Below are 20,240 nucleotides of genomic sequence, written 5' to 3'. Positions count from 1 at the left end.
TCTAAGTGGGCTCAACAGCAGCCGCCTGCCACTGTTGGGATCCAAAGTGTGCATGCACTTTCTGAAAATCACCCATCCTGCTGTGTAATCAGCAATATTTGCAGAGATCCTTAATGCCAAAGTCATGTTAAGGTCAGCAACAACATGCCAGAACCCGAAGAAAAGAAAACACTTTTTGAATTTGACATTTGCCAGTGACTAGTTTAGTTTCTTTTTCATCTCTTGCCATTTTGGGAGTCAGGAAGAGGGTACCTCCAAGCAGTCTTATTTCTCTCCGGCACCACTCACTTCGGGATCTCATAAGCTCTCACCTCCAATTCCTGAGAATGTCCAAAGTCGTCTCTGTACTGTCAGCAGCTTCACTTCTTCACCATCATTCTACCCTGTACACTGCGTTCAAGTGATCTTGCCAGAGCTCATATCTGATTATATCATTTCACCTCTTAAAATCCTCCTAAGGCTCCCCGTGGCTTCTCAAATAAAGTCCACAGTCCATAGATGGCCCCCAAAGCTGATAATCACCTGGCCCCTACCCATCTCCCCAAGCTCACCTCGTGCCTCCGTCTTCACATGTGATCTGTGTGTACTAAAAGGAACCCCTTGTCGTTCCCGAAAACTGGCCTTCGTTCATGCCATTCAAAGGCCTCATGCTTGGGATCCCTGGGTGGCGCAGCGGTTTAGCGCCTGCCTTTGGCCCAGGGCGCGATCCTGGAGACCCGGGATCGAATCCCACGTCGGGCTCCCGGTGCATGGAGCCTGCTTCTCCCTCTGCCTGTGTCTCTGCCTCTCTCTCTCTCTCTCTCTCTCTATCATAAATAAATAAAAATTAAAAAAAAACAAAGGCCTCATGCTTTTGTACATGGTTTTCCCATTATCTGGAGTTATGTCATCTGTAATTTACTATAAAAATACTTTAGCACTGATGGCTTGATTTTATTTTCGGCTAAGAGCTACTCAGTTTAAATTTCAACCACAGTAGCAATCAGTCTCCCTAGTCGTGAATCCCACTCCAGGATTGGTCAGCTTTCACGATATCAGAAAGGTCACATTTCAGAGGGGGCTGCAACCAGCGCAGTTACTGGTGTCTGGATTAACACTATACACCTTGCTAATTAGCAGAGGAATGCCAGTATGAATTTTTTTTTGGAGAAAGGAAATTAGTCATTAATTGATGCAGCTGTTAGATGATCACCCATAATGAAAATGAGCTGGTAGTCAAGATCTTAAGATTCCCCTGCATAAGCAAGTTGTAAGAATATAGCACATCCTATACAATACAGCTCAAAATGGATCAGGGCACCTGGGTGGCTCAGTCAGTTAAGCATCTGCCTTCAACTCTGATCATGATCTCAGGGTACTGAATTGAGGCTCACATTGGGCTCTCTGCTCAGGAGGAGTCTGCTTCTCCCTCTCCCTTTACCCCTCCCCACTGCCTGCTTGTGGACACTCTCTCAAATAAATAAATTAAATCTCTAAAAGATTTTTAAAAGTGGATCATTGATCTAAATATAAAACCTGGGATCCCTGGGTGGCGCAGCGGTTTGGCGCCTGCCTTTGGCCCAGGGCGCGATCCTGGAGACCCGGGATCGAATCCCACGTCGGGCTCCCGGTGCATGGAGCCTGCTTCTCCCTCTGCCTGTGTCTCTGCCTCTCTCGCTCTCTGTGTGACTATCATAAAAAATATAAAAAAATAAAAAAAATAAATATAAAACCTAAAACCATAAAACTTCTAAGAGAAAACTTAGGACAAAAAATTTTTGTGAGTTTATTTGGGCCAAGATGACTTATGTATGACCCAAAAACACCATCCATAAAAGAAAAAAATTATGAAGTTCATCAAAATTAAAAACCATTTTTTAAAAGACATTGCTAAGATGAAAAGGCAAGCCAAGGAGTGGGAGAAAATATTCCCAAAATGCATATCTAATAAGGGACTTGTGTCCAGAATATATAAAGAACTCTCAAAACTGAAGAAAACAAACAACCAATAAAAATATTGGGCAGGGTGCACCTGGGTGGCTCAGTGGTTGAGCATCTGCCTTCAGCTCAGGGCATAATCCTGGGGTCCTGGAATCGAGTCCTGCATTGGGCTCCCTGAGGGGAGCCTGCTTCTCCCTCTGCCTGTGTCTCTGCCTCTCTCAGTGTGTCTCTCATGAATAAATAAATAAAATCTTAAAAAAAGGATATTCGGCAAGAATTATGAACCCAAAAGTATATGGATGGTGGATAAGCACATGAATATATGCCCACCATCAGTAGTCATCAAGAAAATGAAAATTAAAACCACAGTGAAATACAACTATATATCTGTTAGAATAAGTAAAAATAATTTTTTTAACCCAACAAACACCCAAAGGCTTTAGCTGAAGTGAAATTTCTAACAAAGAAAAACAAATACTGCATGATATCACTTATATGCAGAATCAAAAAAAGAAGTCAAAATCATAGAAACATAGAGCAGAAAAGTAGTGGCTGGGGGTTGGAGAAGTAGAGGTTGGTAAAGGTACAAACTTTTAGTATAAGATTTGAATAAGGTCTCAGAATCTAATGTAAAACACGGTGACTTTAGTTGATAACACAATACCATATAATTGAAATTTGCTAAAATGCTAAAAGTGTAGAACTTAAATGTTCTCTCTTTTTTTTTTTAAGGATAAATATGTGACAGACATATTAATTAACTAGATTGGGGGAATCCTTCAACAAGATGTATGTCTATCAAATCAAATCACAATGTGTGCTTAAAATGTCTTACAATTTTGGGGCACCTGTGTGGCTCAGTTAAGTATCTAACTCTTGGCTTTGGTTCCGTGATCTCAGGATCATGAGCTCGAGCCCCGCGTGGGGCTCCACACTCAGCTTGGAGTCTGCTTGTCCCTCTCCCTCCCCCTCTGCCCTCCCCTTGCTCTTTCTGTCTCTAAAAATGAATAAACACAACCTTTAAAAAAAATCAGTAAGCTCTGGTGCATCATTGCTGGTAGGAAAGCAAAATGGCATAGCTCCTTTGGAAAACAATTTGGCTGTTTCTTATAAAGTTAAAATAATCCTTACTACATGACCCAGCAGTTCCACTTCCAGCATTTACCTATGACAAATGAAAATTTATATTTACACAGAAACCTGTACACAAAGCAGCTTTATTTATAATCACCCAAAACGAGAAACACCCCAGATATCAACTGGTAACTAGGTAAACTGTAGTATTTCCATGCAGTGGGAATGTGCTCATCAGTAACAAGGAACAAACACAACATGAACAAATCACAAATGCTTTAAGCAGAGAGAAAGAAGCAGAACTCCCAGAGCTACACACTATATGATTCCATTTATATGGCACTCCGGACAAGACAAAATTCTAGGGAGCGTAAAGAGATCAGTGGTGGCCAGATCCTTGGGGTCTGGGTAGGGCTTGATGGCAGAGGGGCTCAAGGGAATTCTGGGCATGATGATATCGTTCTATAACTTGATTATAGTTGTGATGATACAACTGTGCATTTGTCAAAACTCATAGAACTAGACACTGAAAAGGGTGAATTTTACTGTTTACAAATTATTTCTCAATAAACCTTACTTAAAAAAAGGAAAGATGACAGTCAAGCCTGAAGCTCTATCATTAGGAATAATGCCCAAAGCTTTTGCAGTCATTTGTCTGGAACATTTCCTGTCACCTGATGCAGACCATGAGGGCAACAGCGTTTTCACTCTGAAGGTGTTCACGTCTACCTCTAGTAAGCCTCCCATGGCACGATCAAACAGCGCACCCAAAACAATAATTCGGACTTCACAGGGCTTAGAGTACAGTCTGTATGAACTATGCCTGCCAATGGATGGAGGATTTTGTTTTCTTTTCTTTTTCTTTTTCTTTTTTTTTTTTAAAAAAAGCCTGTGAGGTAGAATTATTTGGACTGAAACTTGCTTTTGTTACTGCTTAACACAAAAGTCACAGAGTAGCCAGTCCTTACCCATCTCAGACTTCTTGGCAGTTACCAATAACTACCAAAGAGAACCTAGGAAATGTGCATGGTCAGAATGACTCAGGCTGGGCAGCCCCAGTGGCACAGCCGCTTGGCACCGCCTGCAGCCCAGGGTGTGATCCTGGAGACCCGGGATCGAGTCCCACATCGGGCTCCCAGCATGGAGCCTGCTTCTCCCTCCATTCAGATCATCTTGTTTACTTAGGTATCACCTCCTGTTGCAAACCCTTCCTGACACCCCATGGCAGATGTCCATGGCACACTGACACATGTGCTTCAGACTGAGACACTTCTGAAAAGAAGAGGCCTTCTTTGGGGTTTTTGTATTGGGTTGTTTTTTGTTGCTGTTTGGTTGGGTTTTCTTTTTTAAAGATTGTATTAATTTATTCATGAGAGATATGGAGAAAGGCAGAGACATAGGCAGAGGGAGAAGCAGGCTCCCTGTGGGGAGCCTGATGTGGCACTCAGTCCCAGGACCCCAGGATCACAGCCTGAGCCAAAGGCAGGTGCTCAACTACTGAGCCACCCAAGTACCCCTGTTTGGCTGGGATGTTTTGGTCTGCCCCAGGAGGCTGTGGAGTCTTTTAGGGCACAAATCATGTCTCACGTTCCCAAGTGCGAACACAATTTTATTCTTAAATAAATAAGTAAATTTATTTTAGTGTTTTGCTTAAGTAACAGGCTAATTGTAATAAGAGTGATGATAGCCAACACTTCCAGTGCACTTGCTCTGTGCCAGGCCTATGCCATATGCTTGGTACTCAGTAGCTCCTCAGAGCACCTTATGAGGTAAGTGTTGTTGTCATCCCAGGTGCACAGATAAGGAAACCAAGACATAAAGGAAGTGACGCGCCTGAAGTCACACAGCTAGTAAATGTTGGAATTGGGAATTGAAACCAAAGTAGTATCATTCCAAGGCCAACTCTTTAGAGCTCTGTGAGTTTTGCTACAGCAATATCTTTTAAAAGATAGAATGCTTTTCACATTATGCATATAACCCAGTCTTTGAAAGGAGTTTTAGAGCTCATTTACTGCTCAGCCCAATGTTTGGATTAATAAGCAAGTGAGGATCACAGAAACTGACTGGCTCCAGATCACTCACTTATTCGTTAGATGGCTTTCTAGTGAACAAGCAGAGGAGTGCATAAATATTTACAGGGCCACTGCTGCCTTAAATATTTGAGTATTCTGTCCCAAAAAATTATTCTTTTCATCAGGAAAATATATTGTTAACTGCTTTCTCCATCTTTGCCTTTTTTAGGGTTCACTGTTTCCACTATCTCATCCCCCTTGCAAAGGAGGGGAACTATGCCATTGTTGCTAATGTGGAAAGTATGGATTATGACCCTCTGGTGGTCAAGCTCAACAAAGACATCAGTGCCATTGAAGAGGCCATGAGTGCCAGCCTTCAGCAGCACAAGTTCCAATATATATTTGAAGGTCAGACCCTGCCTCTGTCCCTAGGATTTGTTTTTTCTATACTATTGAAGTTCAAAACTTGTAGTTGTTTGGGTTTGGTTTGGTTTTTCCTTTTTGAATTAAAGCTGCAATATCTAGTCTCTCTCTGTATAGCTAGGTAGACAACAATATGGCTGCCATCTGCTCCTGGTTGGGAAGATTTAATCCAACATAAGGCAGATGGCAGCCTGGCTGCCTCCCTGACATACCACTCGTGAGAGTTGTGTAAATACATAGAGTGGACCATGAGTTAGTTCAGGAGGAGCTCATAAAAGAAAAAGAAGCACACATAAAATGAGAAGATTCTAAAAGAGCTCTCATTGACTAAAATTATCAGCAGAAATGAAAGTTTTCTCTCAAAGAACACGCTATTGTCTGAAAAGAACAGAAACCTCTGATCAGCAGAGATTTTAGGAAGTCTATATCCATAAATGCCTTGGGGCAGGCAGGCAAGGAAGAGTATGAAAGCAAGTTCCATGTAATGGCATTCAGCTTCAACATTTTGAAATATGTGGTGCCAGCCAAATCATTTTTCATGCCGAATTCCTCCCATGGGAAGGACTTTTAGGACTTCAAACTATATTCCCTTCCTTCTTCTTCTGGTTTGTTTACATGTAGGCCTGGGTGGCAAAGGTACCTATGGTGTCTCTCAGAATTAAGCCAATGTTATTTAAAAACAATTAAGAAGTTTCTTTGTGCAAAAGATTATAGAACCTGGGGATAAGAAAGAAATGCTTGGCAATTGCTTGCTTTAAGAATCAGTTATGTCCCCCAAAATGCGGACCAAAAAATAAGAAATCCTATTTTCCCTCTAAATGATGCCATAAAGATGCGTTCTGAAAGGAACTATGCCTAAAAGACTTCAGCCAAAAAGAATTAGTGATTAAAAGGTAAGCTATTCTCTCCATGGCACTGAGAATCTGGAGGCAGTCCTCTGGAGCTGGCAGCTCCGTTGCCCCCCTGAGAAGTCACTCCTCGCTCACTACAGTTGCCTCCTTGCTCTTGACTGTGGCTCTTCCAAGCCCTGTAGTATCAACATTCACAGTTCCTAGACTTACCTTCTCATTTGCCCAGACATTTCTTAACCTCTCATTCGGATGAGTAGCAATTCTCTTCTTGAAATACGGGTGTAACACTCTGACTTAGAATAGAGGGGAAGAAATAATGCATTTGAAGACTTTCTGTGTAAAAACCTCTAGGTATTTATCTGTGATACTACTTTCTAAATTCAAAAGGCATAATACTGAATTTGCCAAGGAGTGGGGAATGGGGGTAACAGAGTCTCAGGCTTCTTTGGTGTGGCAGAAAGGAGTATTTTATCACAGATATTATTTGAAGTTGCTAGTGCATAGTGATCATTTAAAGCAGACAACTTCTACTGGGTTTTATTTTTAATTATTATTATTATAATTTATTATATACATGTACTTACATTTTGTGGGAGGAAGGGAAAACCAAATGGATCGTTGTATTTTCACGTGTTCTTCTCTGCTTCCAGAACCTCCTTACAGAAAAAGAAGAGTTTCCATGCTCTTCGGTTGTTTATAACAACCTGGCATATTTTCTAAGCCCTTGGCCTGGTAGCTTGAGGTATAACATGGCAGGGCTGGAGCAGTGGTTATGTTGCATCGAGCCTCTCCATTTGTGACTACTAGGACGTTGTATACTCTGAAACTATTGTGAGATCAGTGGGTGCAACGATCCTCAGGGATAGATATCCTTTGGTCATTTAAGTTTGTGGAGAATTTGAAGAGAGAAACCCTTCCAGATCGGTGTATAAGCTCATGCAAGGTGGTACTAACCGTCTCCTCTTTTCCCCCCACTGATCTGCGCTGGCCCTTCAGGCCTGGGTCACCTGATCTCCTGCATCCTCATTAATGGTGCCCAGTACTTCAGGCGCATCAGTGAGTCCGGCATCAAGAAGATGTGTAGGAACATCTTTGTCCTTCAGCAGAATCTGACCAACATCACCATGTCACGGGAGGCCGACCTGGACTTTGCAAGGTAGGAGGAAAGATTGGGCTCAGTCCCTCATACCAAAGCCAAGATCCCATTGCCTATAAAAATTACTTGGAAAGGGCAGCCCCGGTGGCACAGCGGTTTAGCGCCGCCTGCAGCCCGGGGTTTGATCCTAGGGACCCTGGATCGAGTCCCATGTCGGGCTCCCTGCATGGAGCCTGCTTCTCCCTCTGCCTGTGCCTCTGCCCCTCCCTCTCTGTGTGTGTGTCTCTATGAATAAATAAATAAAATCTTTTAAAAAAATTACTTGGAAAAATAGATTCTTGGTACTTATAAAGTTAGTTTTTTTTAAAAAAAAAAATGAACCAGTGAGATATTCTTGAGTTTTAGAGAAGGTAATTTTATACAATTATTTTTATTTTAATTTTTTGAATTTTAAATTTTTTTAAAGATTTTATTTACTCACAAGAGACACAGAGAGAGAGGTAGAGACCTAGGCAGAGGGAGAAGTAGGATTCCTGTGGGAGCCCGATGCGGGACCTGATCCCAGCACCCCGGGATCACAACCTGAGCCAAAGGCAGATGCTCAGCCACTGAGCCACCCAGGCATCCCTCTGTACAATTCTATTGGATGTTTAACCTCCCTGGGGCAGAGTTTTTCCTGTTCTCTAACCTAAGTTCCTCTTACTACAAAACTTCAGTAGTTTCTTATAAAAGCAATATTTGCTCATTGCCTAAGATATGTAACATAAAATACAAAAAATAAATAAATAAATGTTACTTATAAGCCTTTCATCTAGAGACTATGACAGTCAGTACAATTTCTCCTGGCTCTGTGCCTGTGCCATGGATACAAGTGAATTATTATACTATGCATGCATATAATTTCTCTTTGTACAAAATTGGAACTATGTTAATGTAATTTTATATTTGTTTAATTGTATTTTCCCATATCAGTAATATTCTTTGAAAACATTATTTTTCCCAAAGCCACTAATAGTCTTGAAAGTACAGTTGATCCTTGAAAACATGGGTTTGAACTGTGCAGGTCCACTTATATGCAGATTTTTTTTTGTACATTACTATTAATGTATTTTCTCTTCCTTATCTTCTTAATAACATTTTCTTTCCTCTAGCTTACTTTGTTGTAAGAATACGGTATATAATACATATAACATACAAAATATGGGTTAACACTGTTCATGGGGCACCTGGATGGCTCAGTTGGTCAAGCATCTGTCTGCCTTCAGCTCAGGTCATGGTCTCGGGGTCCTGGAATCGAGTCCCGCATCAGGCTCCCTCCCTTAGCAGGGAGCCTGCTTCTTCCTCTGCCTCTACTCATGTTCTCTCTCTTTCTCATCTCTCATATCATCTCTTTCTCTCTCTCTCTCTCAAATAAATAAATAAATTCTTTAGAAATCAATGGTTTATGTTATTGGTAAGGCATCTATCTGGTCAACAGTAGACTATTAGTAGTTAAGTTTTGGGAGAGTCAAAAGTTATACACAGATTTGTGATTCATGAGAGGTTGGCACCCCTACCTTGCCACGTGGTTCAAGGGTCCACTGTATTACTTTTGATACCTGAACAAATATTCCACGATATAAATTAGCCATTATTTAATCATTTGCACATTTGTAAACATTAGGATTTTTTCCCCTTTTTTCCCCTCATAAATAACGTGTAAAATGTATGTTTATATGAGTCTTTTCCTCATCTCTTTTCTCTTTCCCATTTGAACCCTTCTTCTCTTCTTGTTTTCATTGTGGGGACAGTGGTTACTCATCGTGAACCATACTCACCCTTCATGTCCTTGAAGGCTCTTCTTTCAAACAGCACTCTTACTTTCCCTGTCCTGGGTTTGCTGATCTCAATTTTTAATGCTTCTTTATAATACACTTTTCCAATTTGAGAGGTGGTTTTATCCTCTCTTCATGTGGTCTCAACACTATCTATACTTTACTTAAATCATCAGACCTTTGGTACTTTGAGGAAAGCAAAAACAGTTTTGAAGAGGATCGATGATGATTATGGTATCCTAGTGCTTTATTCCTGTTTGTACCTTGGTGAATTATTTTGTAAACCCCTTAATGGCTAGGAAGTCATTCGTTTTCAATAGTCTAGAATTCTCCTGCCCAACATTTGTACTCTCATATCATTCCATTCGATTTTTTGATTCCTCAAGAAGTTCTGGAAAATTTGAAACCATTTTAAGACATTTCAGGAAATGATGAAATATTGCATTACTTTGACAGTTATCAAGATCTATATGCTAGGGTCTTTGTTTTGAAAGAAGATAACCGTAGATCTTCCTTTTTTAACTTTTCTTCTCCAATCTAGCCCTCCATTTGTTCCATGGCTACCCTGTTCCTCTGCTTCTCCGTCCTTCTTCCCGGTCTTGTTCTTCCTTTTTGTGAGTATATGGGTGGGTGTGTTCATTAAATTCCCTACTTTAGGCTAAATTTGGTAGAAGGCCTTCTTTGCACAGATTAAGGAAACCAGGTGTGACTGAATACTGCATTTATTTGGTTGCTCTTATGGGGAATGATCTCATTATTGAATTAGTCTATTCATAATAACATTGACAAGGGGAAGTTAAGAACATGGAGGCCCGAGGGATACAGAAGAGCATTACTAATTCTCTGAGGAATATAATTCTTAAATTCAATCATCCTTTTTTAAATGATTTTTTTATTTAGCTGAAATAAGTAAATTAACGGTTTTTGGCAGACAGTATGGGGCCTGAACATGTACTAAAAAACCAGCATCTGAATAATGAAATACTGACTGGGCCATCTTGAGGTTGGCATCAGCGGGCTGTGTGCCAGCAGTGTTTCTTCAGGAATTGAATGGCAACTGAGCCATGCCTCTTATAGTTGGATTTGTGAATGATGTCCAAGGAAGTGGGTATGGGCTGAAATGTGACCCCTTTGGAGAGGTACTACAACTATTGCTCTTTACTCTTAATGGACTATGAAAGGAAATATAGGCAGCATAAATATGTAGCATTGGATGATGCTATCCTTCCAATCTTGGTTCAGAAGACCTCTCCTTTTTTTTTTAAGATTTATATATTTATTTCAGAGAGAGAGAGAGAGAGAGAGAGAGAGAGAGAGAGAGAGCATGTGGCACAGAGGGAAGGACAGAGGGAGAGAGAATCCCAAGCAGACTCCCCACTGAGTGGGCAGCCTGACATGGGGCTCGATCTCACAACCCTGAGATCATGACCTTAGCAGAAACCGAGAATCAGGTACTTAACCAACTGAGCCACCCAGATGCCCCTGAGAAGACCTCTCCTTATTAGATTTGTATGTCCCAAGAGACCAAAACTCTTTCTGTTTGTTTACTTAGTGCCTGGGTCAGAGTGGGTGCTCATCGTGTATACTGGAGGAGTGGATAGGTTTCCAACCAAGGCTTCTTTTGCTGTTGGTGAAAGGCTTGGATAATGACAAAGTTTAGTCAGTCTTTAATGCCCTGAAAAGTTCTTTAATTAGCTTACATGGGTCAGTTTTCTTACGCACTTCTAAAGAACAGCATCCTTCTAGAGCAGAAAGCACTTGACAAAAGGAATCATATATCCCTGCCATTCATTGTCTCTTTCTCCCTCATTTGCTGTTACTCCCCTACATACAAACACACATAGACACACTTTATAGCCTTATTTTTTTTCTGTTCCTGTTTTTGGTAGGGACGGGCTTCATGAAATGGGTTCCATCAATTCCACTGAATTTGAAGCTGTGTAAAATAAATCTAACAGCTACACCAAAATAGCCAGAAATAACAGACTGCAGCAGCGAGCCTCAGCGTTCCGTAAGCAGTGTCTAATCAAGCATGGACAGCATCTGTATTTCCAGCAAATCTCTATAGGAATGTTATCTTCAAACACAGTAATTAATCACTAGTTGCCATGTGTCATAAAACTTACTTAAAAAGTTGCAAGGCTCTTGTGGTTTTTCACCTCCAGAGCCTCCCTGGCCAGTGGAAAATTCAAACACCCTTTATGTAATAAAGAGGAATCTGGAGTGATTCCATTTCTGTTGATTCTTCTACTTGTAGCACTGCTGTCCATCCCTTTTTCTACACACCTTTACTCTCTCTCCAGTAGGAGGATAAATCTCGGGTAAGCAAAGGATCAGCAGAACCTGTATAATCACCAGAATTACAGAGAAACCCTGTCCCCTATGATAATGATCTCTGCTGTGGTTTTGACCCTTTTGACCCCAGAGTGTGTTTTCAGACTCAAGACAATACTTTGTCCTGGAAAAATGACTGCACATTAACTAGAAAATGGAAGGGATTTAGGAGTGTGCCTTTTTAGTTCCTTTCATCAGAAATCATCTTATCCTGAGCTGCCATGCACTTCTCCAGAACTGAGTCTCTGAAAGAACCCAGGAGTCCAGGCACTGTGTCACGGAAGAAGTCTGGCTGGGCACTGAATTTACATTATTGTAATTCAGGCAATTAAGACTAATAAATAAGCAAAATGTAAAGTATCTCAGATGATGATATATGCTATGGTGAAAAATGAGGCATGGAAAGGGGGAAGAGAGTATTCCAGGGTCTAATAAAGGTAACCCACAATTTTAGAGTGGTCACAGAAGCCCTTAATGATGTGTAACATTTGAGGAAAGACCTAAAGGAAAACTGGGAGCAAAGCCATGTGATTATCTCAGGGAAGAGCATATGAGGAAAAGACATGTAGGAGGAAAGAACCAAAGGGAGAAGTATGCTTGGCATTTAAAGAATAGCAGAAAGGCCAGAATGTATGGCTGAAGTGAATGAGCAAAGGAAAAAGTCAGAGATCATGTCACAGGTTTATTCTAAGAAGCTGAGATCTTGAAGACTGTTGCAATAACATTGGCTTTCACTTTGAGTAAGGTAGGAAGCTATCAGATGGTTTGGAACAGAAGACCGCCCTAATGTAACTTACACTGTGAAAGAAACCCTCCTGGCTGCTGTGTTGTAAATAGACATTTCGGGAGGGGAGGTTGCAGACAAGGGCAAAAGCAGAAGGAGCTGTCAGGAAACTATTGCAATAACCTGGGTGAAAGATGGTGGTGAATCAAACCAAGATGGTGGCAGTGCAGAAGATGAGAAGTGGTCAGATTAGGATATAGTTTAAAAGTTGAGCTGACAAGATTTGCTGAGGGATTGGAAGTCAGCCAGTGGCTGCAAGGTTTTTGTTCTGAGCAATTCAAAGGATGGAGTTTTGATTTACTGAAAAGAAGATGAGCCAGACAACGGGAAAGACAGGCTGAGTTTGGGAGGTGGGAACAGGACAGCTAGGAAGGGGCTATCAAGAGTTTGGCTTTGGAAATACTGAGTTTAAAATGCACATCAGACAACCGAATAGAAATCATGGAGAGCTGAACATACAAATCTGAATTTGGGAAAGATGTCTGGGCTGGAAATAGGGGTTTGGGAATCATCAGCATATAGACGGGATTTAAAGCCGTAAGATGGAATGAGAGATGAGATCGTATTGAGAACACAAGCAGAGAAAAAAGGCCATCCAAGAACTGGGCCTTGGGTAGGCAGTCCACCATTGAGATGTTGGAGTGCTCAAGACAGACAAGCCAGGGAACCTGAGAAGGGGCAGGAAGATAGCAGGAGAGAGATCTGTGTCCCAGAAGAAAATGTGTTAAGAGGAGAGTGTCTTCTGTGTCAAGTGGTGCCAGTAGGTTAAATGAGCTCAGGACAGAGAATTGGGCCCTGATAAGAGGAGTGAAATGCTTTGGTTTGCACTCAAGCTTCTCTACGCCTACTGCAGAAACAAGCTCTGGGAACAGGCTTCTCCCTCCTCACTTCTTTGGTAGGGTCTGATGCATTTATGGCAAACAAAAATGCAATTAGAGTATTTCTGGGTTGATGTATAGAAGACCAAATTAGAAACTTCTCTTTACATATTAGTCACTAAGAAAGCCCTGCTCTTCCTAGCATATATATTCATTATGTTTCCCACAATGAAGAGGAGCTGTGATCTCTCTTAGGTCACTGAGTGGTTTTATTTTTAATGGAGGTCAGTCTCTGCTCCTACATGCCCCACATCTCCCTTCTACAGCCCTAGACTCCCTTCCAACAACTCTCGTTTACCTTTGGAACTGTTCTATATAAACTTACTTAACCAGCGAAGCCCTATATCCCCTGTGTAATACACATACAGAGGAACATCATCACAGAAGCTAACAGAAAAATCACTGGTAAAGAAGCAACCATTTGGAATCTGAACCAAAGAAGAAATCAACCTTGCCTGAAATGCCTCCTCAGGACACAGGTTTATATGGAGAAGTACAACACACCGTATTTGCTTAGCTCAATAAGAGATTGAATCAAGAAAGTGAAGAGACAACTGAAAGAATGAGAGAAAATATTTGCATATCATATATCTGATAAGGGACTTGTATCCAGAATTTATAGAAATACCTGGCCAATACTGCTTGAAACTGTCAAGGTCATGAAAAACAAGGGCAATCTGAGAAAAATGTTTATAGCCAAAAGAAGACTAAGAAGGCATGACAGGATGCCTGAATGGCTCAGTTGGTTAAGCATCTGCCTTCAGCTCAGGTCATGACCTTTGGGTCCTAGGATTGAGCCCAATATCAGGCTCCCTGCTCATTGGGGAGTCTGCTTGTTCCTCTCCCTCTGCCCCTCCCCCTGCTCATGTTCTCTTATAAATAAATAAATAAATAAATAAATAAATAAATAAATAAATAAAATAAGAAGGCATGACAGCTACATGTAATGCAGTGTCCTGGATGGGATCCTGGAACAGAAAAAAAACATTATGTAAAAACTAAGAAAATGTCAATCAACTGTGGACTTCAGTTAAGAATCAATATTGATTTATTAGTTGTGATAAATATACTAATATAAGATGTTAATAATAGGGAGACCGGGTGTAAGTTATATGGGAAATCTTTGTGTTATCTTCTCGATTCTTCTGTAAGTCTAAAACTATTGGGAAAAACTACTAAAAAATATGCAAAGGATTTGTGTAGCCATTTCTCCAAAGAAGATATAGAGAAGGCTCATACACATATGAAAAGATGCTTGATGTACACATGAAAAGATGTTATTAGGGAAATGCAAGTCAAAGCCACAATGAGATAATCACTTTACACCCACCAATCAAAAAGACAGACAATCCAACCCCAGCAAGTATTGGAGTGGATGTGGAGAAACTCGAATCCTCATACATTGCTGGTAGGAATGTAAAAAGGCATAGCAGCTTTGGAAGACATTCATCAGGTCCTCAAAACGTAAAACTTACCATAGACTTGCCATATGACCCGACAGTGCCTCTTCTAGTTGTTAACTCAAGAGAAATGAAAACATGCATCTACAAAACAATCTGTACGCAAATTGTCGTGGCGGCCAAAAAGTGGAAGCAACCCAGATACCCATCAAGCACTAGATAAAATGTGATAAACCCACACAATGGGTATTTTCCAGCTATCACAAGAAAAGTACTAATACATAATAACAAATGGATGAACCTTGAGAACATTGCATTAAATGAAAGAAACTGGTCACAAAAGAACATACAGTATGACTCCATTCATATGAAATGTCCAAAGTCGGCAAAGTTATAGAGAGACAGACAATAGAGTGGTGGCTACTTAGAGCTGGAGGGTTGGGAGAAAATGGGAACATGGGTTTCCTTTGGAGTAATGAAAATGTCCGAAAATAGATGGTACTCATGGTTGCAGAACCCTATGAGTATACAAAGGATGTATAAAATGTACACTTTCAGTGAGTGAATTGTATCTCAATAAAGCTGTTTAAAAAAAAAAGAGGTTTGAGGGATCCGTGTGTGGCTCAGCAGTTTAGTGCCTTCCTTTGGCCCAGGGTGTGATCCTGGAGTCCCGGGATCGAGTCCTGCATCGGGCTCCCTGCATGGAGCCTGCTTCTCCCTGTGCTGCCTGTGCCTCTCTCTCTATCTCTATCTCTATCTCTATCTCTATCTCTGTCTTTCATGAATAAATAAAATCTTAAAAAAAAAAGAGGTTGAACTTTAAAGCTTAAAGCTTCCCATCACAGGAAATGAGTAGCCCATGTTTTCTGCTTACATGGATTGGGTGGGGTGGAGGAGGGAGATTTGTTGGAAATATCTAACTTTTTGAGTTTCCCCAATCTATCAGGGAGGTAGAAGATCAAGGCAGAGTTTTTGGAGGAGGTGATGCTTGATATTAATCTTAAGCAGAGTTATCCAGCGGGGAAGGGAGGGCCATTTTGAACAGAAAAGGCAGTTCAGGGCGAGTGGAGCAGATGCTTGAGGAAGGAAGTAGTAGAAGATGAGGCAAGAGGAGAGCAGAGCTAGCCTCCGGTGAGCTCACCACACTTGCCACCTCCTCACAGGCCTCCTCTCGAAAGTTTGAAAACATGTCTCCCTCTCCCCCCTGGACGCCCTGTTTTCCTTACTTACCCCGATGCATTTTTTTCTTAGCGCATATCACCATCTTACCTATTCTCCATTTACTTGTTCGTTCGCTCCTTACCTGTTTGTGGAAAGTAGAATGTGAGCTGCCTAAGACAAGGACTCTTGTTCACTTCTCTAGCCCTGGACCTGGCCTGTAGTAGGCATTTCATAAATCCTTGGCGGGGAGGGGAGGATGTTAAGGTGTTCAGACTCGATCCTGTAGGGTAAATGGATTCAGGGGAAGAGCAGGACAGTCAGGCCTGTATTCTAAGTAGATTCCTTGAGCCGCTAGGGGAGGAAGTGGAGAGGAGGATGATAAAACTGCAGGCCCTGCAAACCAAGTGGAAGGTGATTGGCGAGAGAGTAGGGCCTGAACGAGGTCCGTGTGGAGGGAGATGGAAGACACAGTTGAGAAGTGGGTGGGAGCTAAAATTGGCAGGATTTAGACAGTGATGGAACCATGAGAATAAAGAAAAAGGAATCAAGGTACCTTCTGACATAGGTAGCTAAGTGGGTCCTAGGAGTACCCTTCTATCTGCTAGGTGGGCGGTTGCCCAATGCAGAAATCATTGAATAAAGCCAATTAGGTATGTAAAAAAAAAAAAAATCAGCCTCCAGGAGGAAGGAGAGGGAGGTTTGATGGAGGTCACCAGTGGACATGACAAATGTCGGCTGCCTGTGACAATGTCTCACATGCAACTAGACACTTGAGCTAGAAGCTGGGGGTGGAAGGAGCTGTATTGAACAAACAGATGTGGGTGGGGAGTCATCAGCCTCAGATTATGGTGTGAAACCATCAAGGAAATGAGCACTGTAAACGGAGGACCATGCCCTGGGGAATACCAACGTGTTAGGACATGAGAAGGAAAAGGAGCCTCTGAAGAGGACAGGAAGGGGATGGTGTTGCAGCGCAAGAGCAGAAAAGGACAGACCATGAACGTGCTGCCTGCCCAGAAATGGTCCTTTCCCCATAAATTGATCTTCCCAGTAAATTAAAGCATCTTCCCATTTGAACCTCTCCAGCTCCTCTCTGAGGCAAACTATTTAGGTGACAGAGTGAATGACAAAGCCAGCCTAGAAACTGAACGTGTATCAATTCAACCCCGTGCTTTATCCTTGACCCTGTGTTGTGTCTAAGGCCCAGAATGATCCCTGGCATGGCCGAGAATATGGAATTCCTTCCAAGGCCGCTGTTGAGGCTGACTTCTTCCCACAAACCTCTTGGACAAGGAACAGCTCTTTGGTTTTCTGCAGAAAAGGTGTGGGTTTTCCCTTTTGGACTGCCCAGGGTATAGGCTGACAGGAATTAGCAATGACATGCTGCCATCTACTGGAAACACCCACAGACATCCAGACGGATGCGTATCTGTGGTTCCCTAAATCCCCATCACTCACATGAATCAGCAGTGGATACTGCCTCTGAAGGAGGCTTTGGGGGTGGCCTGGCTGAAAATATGAAATGCCCTTACCTATTAGATAAAATGTTATTTGATTGCCAGAGAGCAATTCTGTTTCTGAAAAGATACATATGCGTATATTTTTCACAGTCTTTTCTCTGCTTATGTTTTTTCCCACCTTTAGTCTGTCCTTGGTCTTATCCACTTCTCCAATTCTGGGATAACCTATCCCTTTTCAAACCTCTACCTGTAAAACTCCAGATTTTTGACTCAAGATTATTTATCGTGGGGATTTTTGATTAAAATTATAGGAGACATCGGTCTGCTACCAAAATTCTTTTAATAGTAGTGCCCCCTAAAAATTCTGTTATATTTCTGGAATTTAACAGTGGTACAAAGCTAGCCCTGACTTTCCTAGGGGCCAGAGTAAATTGGGAAATATGATGGTATAAATAGCTTTTGCTCCCTGGGAGAAGGAAATATACTCATTAATAAAATATAATAATAAAACAAAAATTTGTATGGCTTGTTGCCTAAAAAAATTTTCTTTAAAATTTGTATAAGTAGATTTAAATAATATTACATCTCCCAAATTAAACCTTCATTTGACTTTGCTACACTATTTCTGACCATCCTTCTTTCTACTTGATCTACTTTTTCTGTGTTTATTACACTTATAGTAGGTTCCATACCTTCTAGCAATTAACTGATCTCTAATTAATTGTTTAATGAGGACTCTTTATCCCCCAGAGAGTACCCCCCAAAATGAGTATTTATAAAGCTCTCAAAAATAATGCCTGCCCGTATTGATGTTTGATTGGTCATATCTTATGTAGGAGGCTTTAAGTGAGAGTTCTTTTGATTATGCTCAATTAATGTCACCATACCCTGTACATATATAATGTCTATATATTAGGGTTCCTCAAGACTATTGGCAGATAGTTGTAGTCCTCCCTTTGTAGCACATGTGCTGGAATTGGAATGATTCAGAGATTAGCATAGATGACAGGCAGTATTATTTCCAATAAAGATCCCAGGGAATGGAAGTCAGAAGTGACTTGCCCAAAATCTCTCATCCAGTTGTGCTATTTATATACCCTGCACTACCTTTGTAGTTGTCATCGTTAGGAAATTAAATTAATTCACCCAACGAGGCCATTTTTCTGCCAGGAAATGATTGTGCTAAAAAGACACGTACTGAAAAGATATGAAGCTTATTCTTGACTCAAGCCCAAGAATGATCATTTACTGACCTTATTAGAATTCTTACTGAATAACTGGAAGCTGGAAGCTGACCTTTCTTGTTTTGTAAATGAAGATATACTGTTTAATTTTGGTGCTTAAATATAGGAAACAGGCACATTTGCTATAGCTATAAAAGCCGAGCTATGACCCCATACAAACCATACCAAGGCCAGACTTCTTCCCCCGCACCTTTCCCATTAGACAATTCTTATGACTAGTTACCGTAATTGTGTTTTGTTTTTGGTTTCTGGGTGGGTTTTTTTTCCCCTCTGCTGCTCTGTAACAGCAATCTAAGATGTTTGTGAATATGATTTGCGTTTCAAAGTGTTTGATACATATGAATTTACACATACGTTTCAGAGAGCATCCTTAGCTAAATATAGGAACAGTTACCAAGAAGTAAACATGTGCCTAGCCTTACAGACTTTAGACTTCACACCATTTTCACTGAAACAAGGATAGCTTCTAGAAAACAACCACCTTTACTGTAAACTACCCAGAGGCCTAAATTACTTTCTTGCAGTGCTGTTTTAAGACCCATTATTATTACTATTATATAATTAAACTCAGTACATGACATGAACCATAAGAAGTGCTTTACCTCTGCTGGTTCACTAAATCCTCCCTGAAACTCTCTATGTAACTATTATGACCTCATTTTCTAGATGAAAAAACTAAGGCTTAAAGAGGCTAAGCAAATTCTCAGTTTACATAATAATGATAAGAGTTAGGATTCAAACTTAGGTCAGTCCAACACCAAAGCCCAGGTATGTTCTTAGCCATATGGAATCAGGGTTCTCATTTGGTAAATATTGGGTCTCTGTTTGCTTTATTTTTTTTCCTGTTTCTTTTTTTTTATTTTAATAAATTAATTTTTTATTGGTGTTCAATTTACCAACATACAGAATAACACCCAGTGCTCATCCCGTCAAGTGTCCCCCTCAGTGCCCGTCACCCACTCACTCCCACCCCAGCCCTCCTCCCCTTCCACCACCCCTAGTTCGTTTCCCAGAGTTAGGAGTCTTTATGTTCTGTCTCCCTTTCTGATATTTCCCACACATTTCTTCTCCCTTCCCTTATATTCCCTTTCACTATTATTTATATTCCCCAAATGAATGAGAACATACACTGTTTGTCCTTCTCCGATTGACTTACTTCACTCAGCATAATACCCTCCAGTTCCATCCACGTTGAAGCAAATGGTGGGTATTTGTCGTTTCTAATGGCCGAGGAATATTCCATTGTATACATAGACCACATCTTCTTTATCCATTCATCTTCCGATGGACACCGAGGCTCCTTCCACAGTTTGGTTATTGTGGACATGGCTGCTAAAAACATCGGGGTGCAGGTGTCCCGGCATTTCATTGCATCTGTATCTTTGGGGTAAATCCCAAGCAGTGCAATTGCTGGGTCGTAGGGCAGGTCTATTTTTAACTCTTTGAGGAACCTCCACACAGTTTTCCAGAGTGGCTGCGCCATTTCACATTCCCACCAACAGTGCAAGAGTGTTCCCTTTTCTCCGCATCCTCTCCAACATTTGTGGTTTCCTGCCTCGTTAATTTTCCCCATTCTCACTGGTGTGAGGTGGTATCTCATTGCGGTTTTGATTTGTATTTCCCTGATGGCAGGTGATGCAGAGCATTTTCTCATGTGCATGTTGGCCATGTCTATGTCTTCCTCTGTGAGATTTCTCTTCATGTCTTTTGCCCATTTCATGATTGGATTGTTTGTTTCTTTGGTGTTGTTTGCTTTATTTAAAATATGATTTCCTTTTTCAATTAGGCT

The 20,240-nt window shown here is 41.2% G+C and overlaps 1 protein-coding gene across 2 annotated transcripts in view; it reads left to right on the top strand.

Annotated features, from left to right (window-relative positions):
* EXOC4 (exocyst complex component 4) overlaps positions 1 to 20,240 on the top strand; it is a 746,310-nt gene that overhangs the window by 684,879 nt on the left and 41,191 nt on the right. For both annotated transcript variants that reach the window (XM_055307533.1, XM_055307534.1), the window contains exons 16-17: positions 5,236 to 5,414; positions 7,277 to 7,436. In XM_055307533.1, coding sequence (XP_055163508.1) covers positions 5,236 to 5,414; positions 7,277 to 7,436 — 339 coding nt within the window. The remainder of the gene's footprint in view (positions 1 to 5,235; positions 5,415 to 7,276; positions 7,437 to 20,240) is intronic.

This window comes from Nyctereutes procyonoides, unplaced genomic scaffold (assembly GCF_905146905.1).
Source record: "Nyctereutes procyonoides isolate TBG_1078 unplaced genomic scaffold, NYPRO_anot_genome, whole genome shotgun sequence".
Classification (NCBI taxonomy): domain Eukaryota; kingdom Metazoa; phylum Chordata; class Mammalia; order Carnivora; family Canidae; genus Nyctereutes; species Nyctereutes procyonoides.
This window is presented reverse-complemented; position numbering and strand designations above follow the sequence as displayed.